The sequence below is a fragment of the Alosa sapidissima genome, chromosome 2 (assembly GCF_018492685.1).
Source record: "Alosa sapidissima isolate fAloSap1 chromosome 2, fAloSap1.pri, whole genome shotgun sequence".
Lineage (NCBI taxonomy): Eukaryota > Metazoa > Chordata > Actinopteri > Clupeiformes > Clupeidae > Alosa > Alosa sapidissima.
Window position 1 is genome coordinate 22,034,157 of NC_055958.1, and position 17,263 is coordinate 22,051,419.

The 17,263-nt window shown below is 39.3% G+C and overlaps 2 protein-coding genes across 3 annotated transcripts; both read right to left on the bottom strand.

The window, feature by feature from the left end:
* Positions 1-585: 585 nt before the first annotated feature.
* On the bottom strand, positions 586-12,093 carry LOC121700591 (sacsin-like). The gene is made up of 6 exons (XM_042083671.1): positions 12,017-12,093; positions 11,828-11,887; positions 7,075-7,162; positions 6,875-6,986; positions 1,041-1,187; positions 586-958 (listed from the first exon to the last, which is right to left on the bottom strand). Exons 2-6 carry the CDS (start codon positions 11,860-11,862, stop codon positions 705-707), a joined length of 636 nt encoding a protein of 211 aa, XP_041939605.1. The 5' UTR covers positions 11,863-11,887; positions 12,017-12,093; the 3' UTR covers positions 586-704.
* A 1,227-nt stretch (positions 12,094-13,320) lies between these two features.
* Positions 13,321-16,614, bottom strand: prmt2 (protein arginine methyltransferase 2). Of its 2 annotated transcripts, XM_042084571.1 has the most exons (9): positions 16,215-16,614; positions 15,883-16,059; positions 15,624-15,785; positions 15,182-15,346; positions 14,782-14,957; positions 14,474-14,603; positions 14,246-14,382; positions 13,954-14,122; positions 13,321-13,773 (listed from the first exon to the last, which is right to left on the bottom strand). In XM_042084571.1, the coding sequence occupies exons 1-9, from the start codon at positions 16,308-16,310 to the stop codon at positions 13,747-13,749; spliced, it is 1,239 nt and encodes a 412-aa protein (XP_041940505.1). In that variant the 5' UTR covers positions 16,311-16,614; the 3' UTR covers positions 13,321-13,746. The 2 variants fall into 2 exon arrangements, with proteins under 2 accessions (XP_041940505.1, XP_041940506.1); XM_042084572.1 differs by lacking the exon at positions 15,624-15,785.
* Positions 16,615-17,263: the final 649 nt, after the last annotated feature.

Genomic DNA, 17,263 nt, shown 5'->3' on the forward strand with positions numbered 1-17,263 from the left:
GCTCCATTTGGACAATGTCTGGCCACAACTGGTACACGGATGATGCAGGAAGGATGGAGTCTCTGCAACACTGGATGGAATCAAGAATCATCTTCAAGTATGTGTGAGGAAGAACGTCAGTCATCAGAAGTTCATTCCATTGAGCAGTTTCATCATTCTTCTGGTCCTCATCTTGCCATTTAATATGGCGCCGGTTATCAGTCAGGCCAAAACATGCATTGATATGAACTGGCAGCCCTGTTCTGTTTGGCTCATTGTTTGGAAGTGGAAGGAAACAGCTCAGTCGTCCGTCAGAAATAAAGTTCTCACTATCACAACAAAAAGCCAAGTCGACTTGGGGCTTGTAGCACAGCTTTTCAGCAAGCAAGTCAATCTTGATCCTTTCTCCCTCTTCCAAGCAGTATGATGTCACAAGCCACTGGGTATTTTCTCCACCATTACTGGATGAAGTAGAAGAAACGTTTTTTAACATGGTGGACCCCCCTGGAGGTGTGTCTTTGTCATCTGAATCTGAACATGCTGGGAAGCTTGACAGGGATACTTTAAGTCTTATGGCTACAGAGCCACAGGGGTCAATGTGCATCAGGGAGACATTAGACACGTGTCTTAAGAAAAGAAGGCTAATGTCTGCATCTGCAATGAAACTGTCAAAAAGCTGAACCACTTTGTCTGAATCATACAAGTTCTCTGAAATCTCTGAGGATTCACAGCGCAAAGGAAACCGAAAAAGAGTCCCTTTGAAATACTGATCCTCTTCTATGGTTTTCTCCCATATACTTATCACTGACTTGTTTTACAATGTCTCGAAGGGGTTGAAATTGATCTCTCAAGGTTATAAGCAGGTTTCTGTCTTCATCATTATCCAGAGACCATCTGAAACCTCCCTCTCCGTCTCCAAATATTTTCTCCTGTGGGTCCAGCAGCCCAATGTATTTGGAACTGAATATACATGGCACATCTATAGGAAATAATGATTTAATGGCATTAGACTTATAGATAATGTATGCATGAGGTATGTTATATTGTCATGTAATTCTCACCTGTGATATGATAAACAGAGTTGAATCCAATCCCAAATCTCCCCACTCTGTGTGGATCATTTCGCTTGATGCTTCTTCCTGTGGCCTGAATGCCTAGCCAGTCTTCTTCAGTAAAGACAGCATTGTTGTAGGCATAGAGGGCAGGACCTGATCAAGATATTAATGTTCAGTTATATACAACTATAATACAATATAATGCAAAATAAGTACGCAAAACTATGCAAATTTTCATCATTACTTGGCTAATGTCTGAGTTTTTGCTAAGTTTGATTGTTTTGCTTACACATGATTTTAGACACAGGATTGTACCATATAGCCATACTCATACAGTATGCACATAGACACATCAGTATTTGAGTCACTTTAACTTAGTAGTATTAGTCAGTATTATAGGAAATGTAGGACTTTAGAAAGGAAGACACTGTTCCTTTTCATTAAATCGCCTACAACATGGTAACTACGTCTCAATCAAACATGATTGCTGTGCTCACAATGTATGTTCAGCTGCTCACACTGCAATACATCCAACCAAAATGTATAACATACCACAAATCCAATCGGATCAGACAGTAGTGTTGGTTATTATGTTATGAGCCTGCTCAAACGTCACAATTTGGCCCAATTCAATAGTTTGTGTGACTAAAATCGAGTCAAAATTGCAGTGTCTACTTGGCATTATCCCAGAGTAGAATGTTATAATAAATCGAATAAATTCCACTCTCTTATTAAGGATCAAAGCATGTATATTGAATATGAATGAAAATGCTGAATCTGGTCTGTGAGGTAATGGGGTTAGACCTCGTGCAGAGTTAATGTTTGGGCTGATTCCAAGATTCCAAAATTCCTTGCAATAGCACAAAACCAGAATATAACCTTATCTGTGGTATGAAAAGTTGTCTTGGCTGTGGTAGGCTATCGGCCTATATTTAAGCAATAAACCCAGAGAGGCTGTGGTAGGCTATCGGCCTATATTTAACCCTTAATAAACCCAGAAAGGCTGTGGTAGGCTATCGGCCTATATTTAAGCAATAAACCCAGAGAGGCTGTGGTAGGCTATCGGCCTATATTTAAGCAATAAACCCAGAGAGGCTGTAGGTTACAGTGATTATGTAACAGCTAAGGGGCGTTGTAAGGCACGACGTGTCAGCAACACACACAGAGTGGCAGAGTGTGATGTCACTTTTACCAGAGGCACTCTGTTAATAATAATAATAATAATAATAATAATAATAATAATAAAAATAATAACTTAGATTGATAGAGCGCCATTCAAGATACCTAAGGTCAACTACTGTTGCAGATTTACTATGACCATGCATCATTCCACAAAATAGCATTTGTCTTATCTATCATCAAGTTATTCGTTTAGCCTAAACATAGCCTTTTTAAGCAGCTAAGGATTACTATAAGGCCAATGTGACTTTGATCTGAAAAAAATGTCAAATGCAGCCATGCTTAAATTCTGCTTACTGCACATTTATGATGATATACAACTCCAAAACAGAAAAAGTTGGGACGTTGTGTAAAATGTAAATAAAAACAGAATGTGATAATGTACAAGTCTCGTAAACCCATATTTAGCAGCAAAAAGGACATAGACAACATATCAAATGTTGAAAATGAAAATTTAGACTATTTCATGGAAAATATATGTTAATTTTGAAAAATTCTGTAAATGTTTATGAACTGAGGAGACCATTTGCTACAGTTTTGAGAATGAAATGTAGTCCCATTACTCCCCGATATAGGATTTCAGTTGCTCAACTGTATGGGGTATTCTTAGTCATGTTTTTCATTCCATTATGCATCTAATTTGACAAATCTGGACTGCAGACAGCCCATCTTAGCACCTGGGCTCTTCCTCTAAGGAGAAATACTATTTAAATATGTGCAGAATTCATTTTGCCATTGTTTTCCTGAAATATTCAAGGTAGTCCCTGGAAAAGACATCGCCTGGATGGCAGTATACTGTATGTTGCTCAAAACCTGTATACATCATTCAACATTGATTGTGCTTTGCCAAATGTGCAAGATGCCCATGCTGTAGGCACTAATGCTCCTCTACACCATCATAGATGTTGGGTTTGGAACTGAGCACTAAAACAAGTTGGATAGGTTGGATACTTGGATAGGCCCTCTCCTCTTTAGCCCAGATGAGACCATGATTTCCAAAAGGGATGGCAAACTTTGATTGGTATAACCACAGGACCTTTTTCCACGTTACCTCTGTCCATTTTAAACAAGCTCAGGCCTAGATACAGTAAGAGGGTGGTATTTTCTGTATCATGTCTCAATACAATTTTAGCTGTTACAATTTTGGCTGCAGTTTTTGAATTGAGTATCAAACTGTGCACATAGACAATGGTTATCAGAGGTTTTCCTAAGCCCATACAATGACAGGTCTGGAAACAGGTCTGGTGTTGATGCAGTGCCATCTGAGGTCCAAAAGACCACGGCCATCCAATGTGTTTTTCAGCTCTATCCCTTGTTTGCAAAGATTTCTCTGGATTCTCTGAATGTTTTAATAATATTATGTCCTGTAGATGATTAACCCCCCAAATACCCCACAATTTTTAAGAAGCATTAAAATGACATTGTTTCATCATTTGTGCGCACAAGTTTACGCAGAGTGATGAATACCCCTACATCTTTACTTCTAAGAGACCCTACCTCTCTGGGATGCTATTTTTCATACCTAATTGTGTTGCCACCTACCCTAATTAGTTGTGAAACATTCTTCCTTTTGTTTTCTTTATCATTACACAACTTTTCCAGCATTTTGTTACCCCGTCCCAACTTTTTCTGAAACATGTTGCTGGTATCAAATTCGAAATTAACATATATTTTCCATGAAATAGTCAAATTTGTCATTTTCAACATTTGATATGTTGTCTGTGTCCTTTTTGCAATTAAATATGAGTTTAAGAGACGGGTGTCACTTGCGCTCAAGCCTTTTCGGTACTCACAGTCCAGGACCAAAGGGTCAGAGAGACTGGCTGGGCCACTTCAAAGAGACTAAACCCAGGGATGACCGGAGCACTCAGAGAACTTTTTAACTTTTTTATTGTGGTGCACAATCGACTGACGTTTCGACGCACTGCGTCTTCCTCAGAGGAAAAAAGTTAAAACGTTCTCTGAGTGCTCTGGTCATCCCTGGGTTTAGTCTCTTTGAAGTGGCCCAGCCAGTCTCTATGAGTTTAAGAGATTTGCAGATTATTACATTCTGTTTTTATTCATATTTTACACAATGTCCCAACTTGTCTGTTTTAAAGGGTTGTAATATAATTTAACCTCCTGAGACCCGGGGTATACATTTGAATGCATTTTTTATTTCTTTCAGTTATTTTGGTTCATTAGGGCTTCATGAGTATACAAAATAAATTTCACCTCTGTACATCAAGTAGTTTTTGAGAAAAGTGATGTCCTCATTTGAGGACATTGGGTCTATTTTACCATAAAACACAACTAAATCGCCATTGTGTAACAAAGTGTAACTCTTTTTATTTCATCAGAATAGAACAGAGTTCAACAGAGTAAAACAAAAGTACAAAGTGTGTGTGTGTGTGTGTGTGTGTGTGTGTGTGTGTGTGTGTGTGTGTTTGTGTGCGTGAGCGTAGGCTACATGTGAGAGAGAGTGCACACATGTATTTCAAGTGATTTTTTTTTAAAGTAACAAAAACATAAACAATGAAATTAAACACTAAATTCAAAGTTGTGCAAAAATAATGCAAAATCTGTGTGTGTGTGTGTGTGTGTGTGTGTGATAGTATGGCACCCCGGAGGTGTCATTGCAAGATATTTTGTGTGTATATAAAGATAATGTGCTCTCATTTTACTAAAATATGTGTAATTTAGCTAAATTCAGTGCACAATCTAGTAAAATAAGACCATGATTTAGTAAAGTTAGCTATTTTTGTCAAATGATCTCACATTTTAGTAAAATGAGTGACCTATTTACTAAATAGAGTGGACAATTTAGTAAAATGAGCACACTATATATTAGAATGAGTGCACAACGCAGTAAAATGAGCGCATGATTTAGTAAAACGAGTGCATATTCATTGGAACATATAATTCAAAAAATCAATTTTAACAGTTTAGTTGACAAAACTGTGTGAAAACAGTGCAAAATGCAAAAAAACAATGCAAAATATATGAGTGTGTGCATGTGTGTATTGAAAACTGCTAAATTTTAGAACTAGCACCATAGGTGTAATATGTGGAAGTAATCTTGAAGTACAAATTTTAAGTCCCGATGTTCTCAAATGAGGACATAAAAGATAAAAGCTTCCTGATGTGTTACAATAAAAAATAAATGTGAAAAATGTATGCCATATCATACTAGAAATGTTAGTAAACATAAATAAACAAGTTTCAAGCACATAAATTACAACGTACTCTACCATGACGACAGTTGTGCCCGTTGATAAAACATGTACTGTAGGTTAATATCGACGCCATCTTGTTTTTTCCCAATAAAGAGTAATGTGCTTTTATTACCACTAACTGGTACAAATAACTGTCAGGATATGAGGGCAACAGAAATTTATTCAGAATATTGAAGTAGAAAGAAGTCCTGAAAAGCCTAAATGTTATGTCCTCATACGAGGACGCAGGGTCTCAGGAGGTTAATATAATATTAATTTATGTTTTTCCCTATCATCCTATTTTTAAAGCAGGCCTACTATACCTGCGGGTATGTATTTGGGCTATGGCTTTTTCTACAGAAATAGCATGTTTTGAGCAAGCACTGCACTAGTTATTCATAATGATGCAAACAATCTAGCTAATCTGTCAGCTACAGCAGCCAGTATCAGGTGTACAGTGTGTGGAAAAAGGCGCGGGGCCAGATAGATCCCAATGCCCAAAATGAGGAAGAAGGTGTAAAGTTATATTTAAGCCATTTTAATGCCATGAAGGTTTTTTTTTTTCATGAAAAAAACTATTCTGGAATTCTAGGTAGCCTGGATGCCAGCCGAACTTAGCCCCGCCCACAACATTTGAAGTTGGGAAGTTTGGTCTGGACTTGTTCCATTGTGGATCAACTATCCCCGAACCAGAGCTGACCAATCAAATTAGGCTTTGTACAATGATGGACAGGTGAGCAACGGTGCCTCATCATCTGAGCACGCTTAGGTTGATTTTGTTTGCAACAAAAATGCTGTGGATAGAAGCTAAACAGATGGCTTCTAAGACCTCATATGGAAAAATGCATATTATTTCAATGAGGTTTTGAAAACTTCGGCCAAAGTGGATATGTGTGAAAACTCCGGTTTCACTTTCATCAAGGGAAAACAGTGTGTTTGCATTGTGACATGTTGTTCCCTCATTTGTTTGAAATCTCTGATTCGCCACCTGTTTGCTCGAGGGGTTTGCGACACCCTGTTTATAGCGTGTTTGTAGCATCGGTGTGAACGGAATTATTTTTAAAAACGAAGGAGGGGAAATATCCGTTTTTCCGAATAGCCTACCCTGCTACATATTTCATTGTGTTAGATTTCGCTATTGGGTGTTGTACAAGATATTGACAGCATAATAACTTTTTAAAAAGACCAGAAAACATTGTAGGCATTTGTGGAAAAGAATGGTCCGTGTGTTCTTCCTACAGCTCACGGTAAGCTATTCCGTTGCTCTGATTGGTGGTGGGGCATTTCCCCCCCTGTATCGGTTGCAACACACCCCATAATTACCTCCCAATATCAGATTCATATTCTGACTAGAATTTGAGTATGACAACGTCAAGCTAATAATTCTGAGGAACAAATAAGAGATTTAGGGGTGTTATTAACTGCTGGAGTCCATCTTAAAATGTTTAAAAGTATGAGCAATGCTACCTTGATACTGTCCAAGGTCTTCACTCAACAGGCTGTCCTTCTTATAGGTCCTCTCATCATGAATGAATACCACCTCAGAGGCTCCGGCATCATCAGCGTTTTGTATCAGCTCCTGTTCAAAGACCAGGCAGATAAATGCGTTACAGATTAGACGATCACCACCAGTTCTGCAATCACATATAAAACAATTCAGACCATACCTTTAATATCTGTCCTCCATCTGGATATCTCCTGAGGATATCTTTCAAGTAGTCTATAAAAGGTGGAGATGTTGCGCCAAATGCATTTCTGAAAGAAAAAAGGTTGGTTAGGGCCATGTCTGGAATTCTGAAAGAATTAGGCAGGCACATTGACCAGCGGCAAGCAGCAGATGTCCTATTGTTCACTGTGGTTCGGCAGCGGAACAGTTGGAGCGGCAGTGTTACGCTAGCAGCAAACAATTTGAATGTTGCACTTGGTTCAACTTTCAGAACGTAACGTGTGCGTATAACTTAGGAACGAGATATAACTTCTTTATTCATTATTTCCAATGTGATCCCTGCTTTACAATGTTCAGTGTCAATTGACAAATTGCAGCTTTGTGGCCAGGACACCCTGGATACAGTTGTCATGTCCATCTCCTTCAAACACTTGGCAAAGAACATTTCTGGGTTATCACTATTACGTACACTACATTATTGACAGGTCCATTTCAATATGGTTATGGTTATGGTTATGGATTTAGCAGACGCCTTTGTCCAAAGCGACACATAAATACAAAACAACATAATAATATTTAAAATTGAACAGGGAACAGATTAAAATGTAGGTCAAATATAGTAAGGAGAATAGTTGTAGTACACAATAATATCAATTCAAGCAATAGCCTAATAAAAAGCAATGTAAAAAGGGGAAAGGCAATAATAAAACAATAATGTCAATTCAATCAATAATATAAAAACAATGACATGCTAAGACTACATTAAGGAGAATATCAATAATAAACAATAATGTCAAATTAATTAACAGCCCAATTAAGATAAAACAACATTATATAAACCATAACACATAAGCGCTTAAACAACTAAGTATATGTTGAATAGGAATGTCTTTAGACCCCTCTTAAACGACCCAAAACTACCACAGGAACGGAGAGCACTGGGCAGTTCATTCCACCAACATGGAACCACTGAAGAAAAGAGTCTGGAATTAGACCCAGTTTTCATGACTGGTCGACACAACATACGCTCACCAGAAGACCGCAGTGGGCGGTTGGGGATGTAAGGCTTGATTATTGAATTAAAATAACTAGGAGCAGATCTAGTTAGTGTCCTATAGGCCAAAGTGAGAGATTTAAATTTAATTCTGGCTACTATAGGGAGCCAATGGAGAGTAACTAGGAGAGGAGTTACATGTGTCCTCTTTGGCTGATTGAAGACCAGGCGTGCTCCAGCATTTTGAATCAGCTGTAATGATCTTGTTACACAAGCGGGTAAACCAGCTAATAGTGAATTACAATGGTCCAGCTTAGAGATGACCATGGTCTGAACAAGAAGTTGTGTGGAATCTTGTGTCAGATAAGGTCTGATCTTCCTAATGTTGTAAAGCATAAACCGACATGATTTTGCAATAGAAGCTATATGCTCAGAGAAGTTAAGTCGGTCATCAATTACAACGCCCAAGTTTCGTGCCGATCTAGTTGGGGTCAGTGAAGTTGAGTCAAGCTGGATGTTAATCTGTTGGGGAATAGCTGTTTTAGCTGGAAACACCAAAAACTCTGTTTTTGAGAGATTAAGCTGAAGGTGCCGTTTTCATCCAGGCTGAAATATCCTTAAGGCATGCAGAAATCCGGTGGGAAACACTAGAGTCATCAGGTGGGAAAGACAGGTAAAGTTGAGTGTCGTCTGCATAACAGTGATAGTCAAATCCATGGGAGCGAATGGTATCACCTAAGGAAGTGGTGTAAATAGAGAAAAGCAAGGGTCCTAATACTGATCCCTGAGGCACACCTGTGGTGAGGTCATGAGACTTAGATACCTGTCCCTGCCAAGACACGTTGAAAGAACGCCCTTTAAGGTAAGATTCAAACCAGTCAAGAGCTTTTCCAGAAATTCCCAGTTCAGATAGTATAGATAGGAGAATGTCATGGTTAACAGTATCAAAGGCTGCAGATAAATCTAGTAGAATTAATACTGATGACTGAGCAGAGGACTTAGCTACTCTCAATGCTTCAGTCACAGACAGAAGAGCAGTTTCAGTAGAATGACCACTCTTGAAACCAGACTGCATAGGGTCTAGTAGATTATTCTGATGAAGAAAGTCACAAACTTGCTTGAAGACCACTTTCTCCAAAACCTTTGACAAGAAAGGAAGAAGGGAGACAGGTCTGTAGTTCTTCACCTCAGTTGGATTAAGTGTACTTTTCTTTAGCAGAGGTGTAACCCTAGCCTGTTTAAAAGAATAAGGAACTATTCCAGAACTGAGTGAAGCATTAAATACATGTGTGACTGCTGGTAGAACAGCGGGTGAGATAGACTGTAGAAGAGTGGACGGGACAGGATCTAATGGGCATGTTGTTGGACGACATCGCTGAAGCAATTGAGAGACTGCTTCCTCATCAAGAGGAGAGAAAGAGTCAAATGATGCGGTCATACTAACACAAGGCAAAGCCCTCCTTATAGGAGCATCAAACTGAGCACTTATTTTAGCAACTTTTTCAGGTTTAGAACGAGTAGGTCTTGAGGAAAGAGGACATGCTGCATTCAGACAAGATGCCAGTGTAGAGCAGAGAGTCTCTGTAGCGTCATTAACCTCAAGTGCCAAGAATGAGCTAGGAGTAGGTAAAGCAGATGTTACTAATGTTGCAAAATGGTCACTTGAGAGGCTTCTGAGATTACGCCGGAACGAAATTATCGGAGGAGGAGCTGCTGGGTTATCCAGGAGACGCACAGAGAATCTGATAAAGTGATGATCCGATACATGTAATGGATTAACCAAAACGTTGTCTGTATTACAGTTACGTACCAGAATTAAATCAAGATATCAAATATAAAACAAGTCTTTCATTTCACATGTTAATAATAACCTTAGTAAAAGAGTATACATAACTTTATTTACAGACTATAAAAACATACACAACATATTGCATAAAGGGTATACTGTACAAACACACATACAGTACATAAATACATACAGACATTCAAATAGCTGTCCACAGTAAGTAAAATGTTTGTTCTAGTGTTTCCACAGAAGGAGGTATAGGAAGTATATCTTGTTACTTAGTGCAGGGTTGGTTAAGGCCATTATAATTGTATTCTTTGACGCAGTTAATTGGCACATGAATCTGTACATAAAACTCCTTAACACTGCATGAATAGGGACATTACTAGTCACAAACAAATAGCTAGCACTGGTCCATGTTGGGAACTTCAGCAGGATTCTAATGTACTGTAAATGTAAATGAGGTTTATACTAGGCCAAGTACAGTATACTTGCGTATACAAGGAATTTGATCTCATCTCTGCATTTATCCCATCCATGAATTAGTGAATACACAGTGAGGTGAAGCACACACTACCCCCGGAGCAGTGAGCTGCCTTGCTACAGTGACGCTCGGTGAGGGGTTAGGTGCCTTGCTCAAGAGTATTTCAGCCGTGGATGTGAGCATTGGAGAGCCGTGCTCAACCACTTCCCCCACCCACATTTTTCCTACTGGAAAATGATGATGAGTGATAAGTGCATCATTATATGCCACCTTTATCTTCAGCTTTGCTTTACTGTAACTACACCATAAAGTGGAGTACAGTATGCTCTAAAAAGAGTTGTTTTGACTTCTTCAGTGCACAAATGAAATTTGCGTGCCAGCCTATTTACTTACTGCCTATAATTTACAGCACTGGCGCTGTATGTCATCATCAGAGTACTGACTGTTCAACTCTTTTCTCAGGACATCCTGCCCACACATACAAAATTAATTTGAAATTCAAATGACTGCCATTTATAGTTTACATAAGAATCCAGGATGACATTCAGATAAAGGTATATTGCCAAATGACAAACTCTTGCTATTTTCTGGATGCAAATAATAGGGCCTACTGGGCTGACTAGTTAAAAGTGCTCTAAGCGAATACCCCGCACCGTAAGAAATGCTTGTGAAATTATTTAAAATATTTATAAATATCTGGGATTTGTTTTTATGTGATTATATCTGGTATAAGTAGAATTTCTAACATATTCTTCCACCCCCACCCCCGAATGCAACATTCTAATTTCTAGACAAACAAAAAAATACTGTACATCCTGAGAAAATTGGATTTTGAGGGGTAGCCTACAGCTCCATAGACCTCCATTCATTCAGCACTTCCTCGCGAGCGCCCTCACGTGGAATCAGAGCAGAAACTGCAACCAGTTCAGAAACCGGACGTTTCCGAGAGTGAACGTTCTCGCCCTCTGGTCCTTGCCGTCGGGTTGGTGTGTCAGAGCCTTTATCTTTTATATAATCACTGAAACCTAGGGCCCCCTTAGGCTATTGTTTAATGGGGATGTGCGCCACGGATTTCACCTAGGCCTTCATGCATGACTTATTATGGACTTTCATTTGTAGCCTATCAATGATCGAATAACACCACACAAAACAGTTACCTTAGCCTGTGAAAGCACAGCAGTTCTATTCTTAAGTTTGATGAGGAAAAATTGAGAAGTAGGCCTTATGTATTTTGGCTTATGGATTCTAGTAGGCTATGGTAATGACATGGTAAGAACATGCGCCTAGGTTGACGGTGAGTTAGAGTCCAAAGACAAACACAAATGGTTAAGCAGCAGAGATCATGCATACAGTAGGATAGCCTACCTAATCTGCTGCCTCATGTCCGTTATCAACTGCGCCTATCGTTATTAACTCACCTGTTGATGATATCACCTCCCTCCACTGAAAGACTCAATATGTCTTCCGAGAACAAGAGTTTTTTCACTCACCTTTTTTTCGTTCTTCTACTAGGAACACTTGACATCTTTGAACAGCAAATTGACTGGATCCTGGAAGCGAGATGACAAGCTAAGCCATATATATTAGCCTCCAATTGTTTAGGCCTACTAAATAGATTGTTTTGACAAAATAAAATTCTAATGGCCTAAGGTAGGCTACCTGCCATTTCACGCACTTACCCGGTCAGGATTTCCGAATGAATATCAATACGCGCTCCATGTCACCATGTGTTTGCAAAAAATGAAGAAACCTGTAGCTTTTATTACATGGGCCAACTATTCCCCGCCCCGCATGCATAAGGAAATTTAAGGAAACGAAAGTTAGACACCTGTCTTCGAACAATCAGTGCCATGCTTGGTTAACAGAACCAGTTATTAAGTTTTCTTTTCCATGGCAGTGGGTGTTATGGTGTCAGGAAAACGAAACCTTTCACGCATGCTTCATTGGGCCAGCTCTAGGCAGTGGCAAGTGGGCTAAGCCCACCCACCAAACAAAGCTAAGATTTATTTTATAGACTATAGGCCTATATGTTTTGAGGGTGGTCAGCCCATAGACAGGTTTTTTAGTTGGGCATCTGCACAGTGTGCAGCCTCAAACCCAGTTTAGATGTATATATATATATATACTGTATATATAATGATGTTACATTTTAGAAATAAAGTAATCTGAAATTACTATTTGTACAAATGTCACAAAATGACTTGTTTATTTAAAAAACAGTTTTCTTTTACATAGAATACTCTACCAAAATACTGGTACCAAAACTTTGCATTTACCAACAGTCACTTCGTATCACAATGTAATTATGTATTACAATGTAATCATATTACATATTACATATAATCATATCATCAGGTGGTGGTTAAAAGAGCTGGGCTAGCATGCAGTAGCCTGAAAAGTTGTGGGTTCAATTCCTGGCTTCCACCACCGTTGTGCCCTTGAGCAAGGCACTTAAAGGAAAATTCCGATATTTAGCACTTTGAGTCCCTTTTCTGGTTTGTTTTAGATGAACTAGAGTGGTGGACACCGAAATTTTGACGATTGGTCCTGTCTCGACTTTTCTGACTCGTTTTGAATCGCCTTTACTGCTTCAGAGTGGCTGCAACAGGCATGCACAAACATGTCCTAAAACAACCCTTAACGTTCGTTTTCAAAACTGTGCAACTCACCGAGTGGTTAGTGGTGTTCGCTGATTAGCAATGTATGATTTCCAGCCGTCTTATTTGCTATTGTGGAACTATTTTTTTAGACACCTCACAACCGCGTAAAAACTTCCACTCAATATTTGAGCCTGAAGCATAGGCGGTGGCGCAGTAATATCAACGCGCAATGAGTCTTCCAACAGAAATCAATGGGATTTTACAAAATGCCAAATAAAACACGACAGAAACTGTATTTTACTATGCTACTTGTTTTGGAACATCAACGAACACCACTAACCACTTGGTGAGTTGCACAGTTCTGAAAACGAATGGGTTGTTTTAGGACATGTTTGTGCATGCCTGTTGCAGCCACTTTGAAGTAGTCAAAGGCGATTCAAAATGAGTCAGAAAAGTCGAGACAGGACCAATCGTCAAAATTTCGGTGTCCACCACTCTAGTTCATCCAAAACAAACCAGAAAAGGGACTCAAAGTGCTAAATACCGGAATTTTCCTTTAACCCAAAGTTGCTCCGGAGACAATGTAGTCCCTTGTAATATAATTGACATATGTAAGTCACTTTGAATTAAAAAAGTTAAATGAATAAATGCTAAATTAATAAATAAAAATGTAAATAATAAAACAGTAAATGTTGGGAAAACAGCTGATTGTGCTAGCAGCAAGGATTAGGTATTCTACAAGCATCCAATGCCAAGCAGTTTCCGGTCTGTTTTTCTTGCTCAGTCAGCCATGCCTGGTTACGTGTGGTTCATCGCCACATCGGAAAAGTCTTCAGCTGCATCCATTAAACACAGAAATAAAGGTAAAATGGAATATGATGTAGTAATCATATCATAAACATGTAATATCACAATGAACAAGCATGTCATGTATAATAACTACATTTTGCCTGAATGAATTGTGTGCTGTGAAAGAAAATCAAGCAAGTTATTACGAAACACCCAAGGAATCTTGCCTGGCTGTGCCCGGTGCTATTGCCATTGATGCTCCACTGAAAAGTGATGGTCAGATGTCGCCTCCAAATGGGATTCCTCTGGAAGACAACAGCACCAGAGATGCAATCCCCAGTATGGACGGTAGTTGGTGTGTCCAGCATAAATAGTGTCTGCTTCCAGTGCGTAGGTCTTAGGGGACAGAGGAATATTGAAAGATGGACTGTTAGTGATTTTCTTATGAACATTTAACCAGCAGCCTAATCATCAGACAAAATAGTCTTTAATCTAAGAATATGAGCTTAATTTGCTTACTCAGAGTGAGGTCCTGTGTCTAGGATCATAGTTGGCCCATCCCTTTCAAGACCATGGAACCCTACACTAAACCAGGCTGTGAACCCATGGAAAACACCAGTTTTCTCTACTTTGAAGCAGAATTCCCCCTTTAATTTCTGCAGGAAAGATAAGAGCACGCTCAGAAATACTATTTCAAAATGTAACCCTTTTCAAAGAATGATTTGCTCAAAGACACACCAAACATACCTCCAAGTCACCCACTTGAAGTGTGTGCATGTCGAGAGTTATGACATCACTTGGTGTACAAAGGCAGTCTTCTGGTCGGATCTGATGGCTGAACTTTGGCTTGGAGAAGAACTCTTTTTTAGCTACCGGTCTGTGGATCATATGCACATATTAGTCAAGCTCATGCATATTCGTCAAGGTAATGCACGGGGGACATGATGCATGCTGTTCATCGGAAATGTATGTTTATCAACAAGCAGCAGCTTTATAACTGACTTGCCAACATGGAAAAGAACAGGGGCAATACAAATCACTGCACGAGGTCTTACTGAAGGCAGCTGAAGTCCAGGCCGTAGGGCTTTTCCCAGAATTCCACTTTCTCACTGAAGTCATTGAAGGCCTCACAGGGTACCATGGTGATGGAAGCTAGCGATGGCCACATAATTCCTCCCTCCTTTAGCCAACGGTCCCGAGCATGCAGCACAGACTCTACCATGAACTCAAACTGTACAAAACACAGCACGGTTACTGATCCAATTTACAGTATTGCACTCAACAGAAGAGAAGCAAAGGTTTGGGTCATGTTTGACTGCTAATGTATTTAAAATGGGAGGAGTCTGTGATCCACATTTAGTATCTGTGTCATGATTAGGGTCACCTGATATAGTAGCCTAATACAAGTCATCAACTTGTGAGTAGAACGAAAACATGTTGAAGTTGAACTGATACCAAGAGACAGTTTCCCATCCACTCAGACACCAATACATCCACTTTTTCTGGGAGTGAGAGTTCCTCCACACGGCCTCGGAGAACAGTCACTAATCCTTCGCATCCATTGGCCTTCACCAGTCTCTCTGTGTATTCTGCCATGGTGCTTGCCTCCACTGCATAAACCTGTGACAGAAAAGGCAGATAGCTGTGCTACTTGAAGCCAGACATTTTATTTTGTTGCTTTTTTAGTCCAAAATTTTACTTAGTTTCTTTCATTTTACTTAGTTTCTTTCATTGTATTCTGTAAAATTACTGCTTGTATGCTTTTACTGTTACTGTATCATTTCATTTAGTGTACAACAGAACATGTTTTTGCGTTTGACCACAAGATGGAGTTCTTGCCCAGGGCCAGTATTCTGACAATTTGGTAATGACAGATTAAATTCGTTGTTAATATTACCGCAGCAGGCTCAGCTAGAGAAGCGCAAAAAAGGCTGATGATTCCTGTGCCACATCCCAGATCCAGGACTACTTTATCCTTTAGCGTAGCCCGGTTACTAAGGATGACTTGTCTATATGTCTCGGTACGCGGCTTGTCAGACAACATCTCCAGATGCAGTCTCTGTAACAGCAACAGGATAATGTGTAGACTAATAGATTCAATGTTGAAAAGCGCACATTAATACCCTTTTTTAAGTGGTTTACAGTAGGCTACTCACCAATGTTCCATAGCTTTCAAAGTATTCCTCATCTTGCCAAGAGTCGTCCTGGTCAGACTCTTGCAGCTGCAAGTAACTGGAAGGAACATATCCAAAACGCCCTCCCAACTCTGCCCACCACCAGTCAGATGAATTCTTTTCATGAACGAGCAATCTGTCTCCTAGAGAAAAACTAAGCTATAGATAATATGAAGATTGGTCAGCATAATACTTTTGAAATATGTAGGCTAACTCCCAGGGCCAACTAGATGCCTGCGCACGGACAGATAGACTTATTAAATTCAAAAGTGGATTAACACTGTTAGTTAATAGGCTAGTGGAAATATTCTCACCTGATTGTTTCCATTAGCAGAGAAGTTAGCCATCCCGACGAACTCTTCGGTGGCAACATCGTTGTCATGATTGCAATCCCTTTCTACTTCAAACATTATTTTTACAACCCCGAAGAATTTGATTAGGCTATGTCTCGGTTTAATAAGCCTATACTAACCGCACGTGTGAAAAATGTTTATCATAATTTAATGAATAAGGATTAGGAACGTTTTAGACAACTCAGCTGCCACCACCGGCTTTCTTTAGTAGGCTATTCATATAAGTTTAGGCTACCTGAAATCCATCCGATTACACTATTGTACAAGTGTACAAACCGAAAAAAAATCATTTACACTGGGATTACAAAAATAATGTTTTTTCGAGATCTACACAAGAGGAAGCTATGTTGTTTTCTCAGTAATCGACATTACAGTGGATATGATGTGACTTCCGTGTAGAAAGTTAACAACAGGCTCATGGGTAATGTAGGCCTAGTCAGTTTTATTGCTATAGCCAGGGGTTAAAGTTTTGTTCAAAATAAAGCTTTTGCCATGGTCATCTCAGATCCTAACTCCATAGAAAACCAGTGAGGTGAGCTAAAGAGGAGAATGCACAAGAGAGGTTTGAGGAATCTGAATGATCTGGAGAGAATGTAGAGAGAATACTAAGTCCCTTTGCTTACAGTAGGCTTGCCTCCAACTTTATTCTATCAGCAGACAGTCGCTTGCGCCTGAAATATGCAAATCCATAGCCTATAGGCCGGATTATGTAGCCTACTTCAAATACAAAATAGGCTATGAGTAGGCTAACTGTATTTAAACAGGCCTACAGTTAGGCTACAATTTAAAAGAATGGAATTCGGAATACAGTTACACTTATGAATTTAACATTTTAAATCATTATAACACAGGCCAAGGTTTTTGAAATATTTTTTAGCCACACCATGTAGCCTGCATCTCTCAGATAGCTTCTTTCTCTTTCCCTCTCTGTTATTGATAGCCTAAATGAAAAACCTCTAAGGGAATGTAGAATGTGAAATTAGTTTTGTTGTAGGCCAATAGGGTCTATG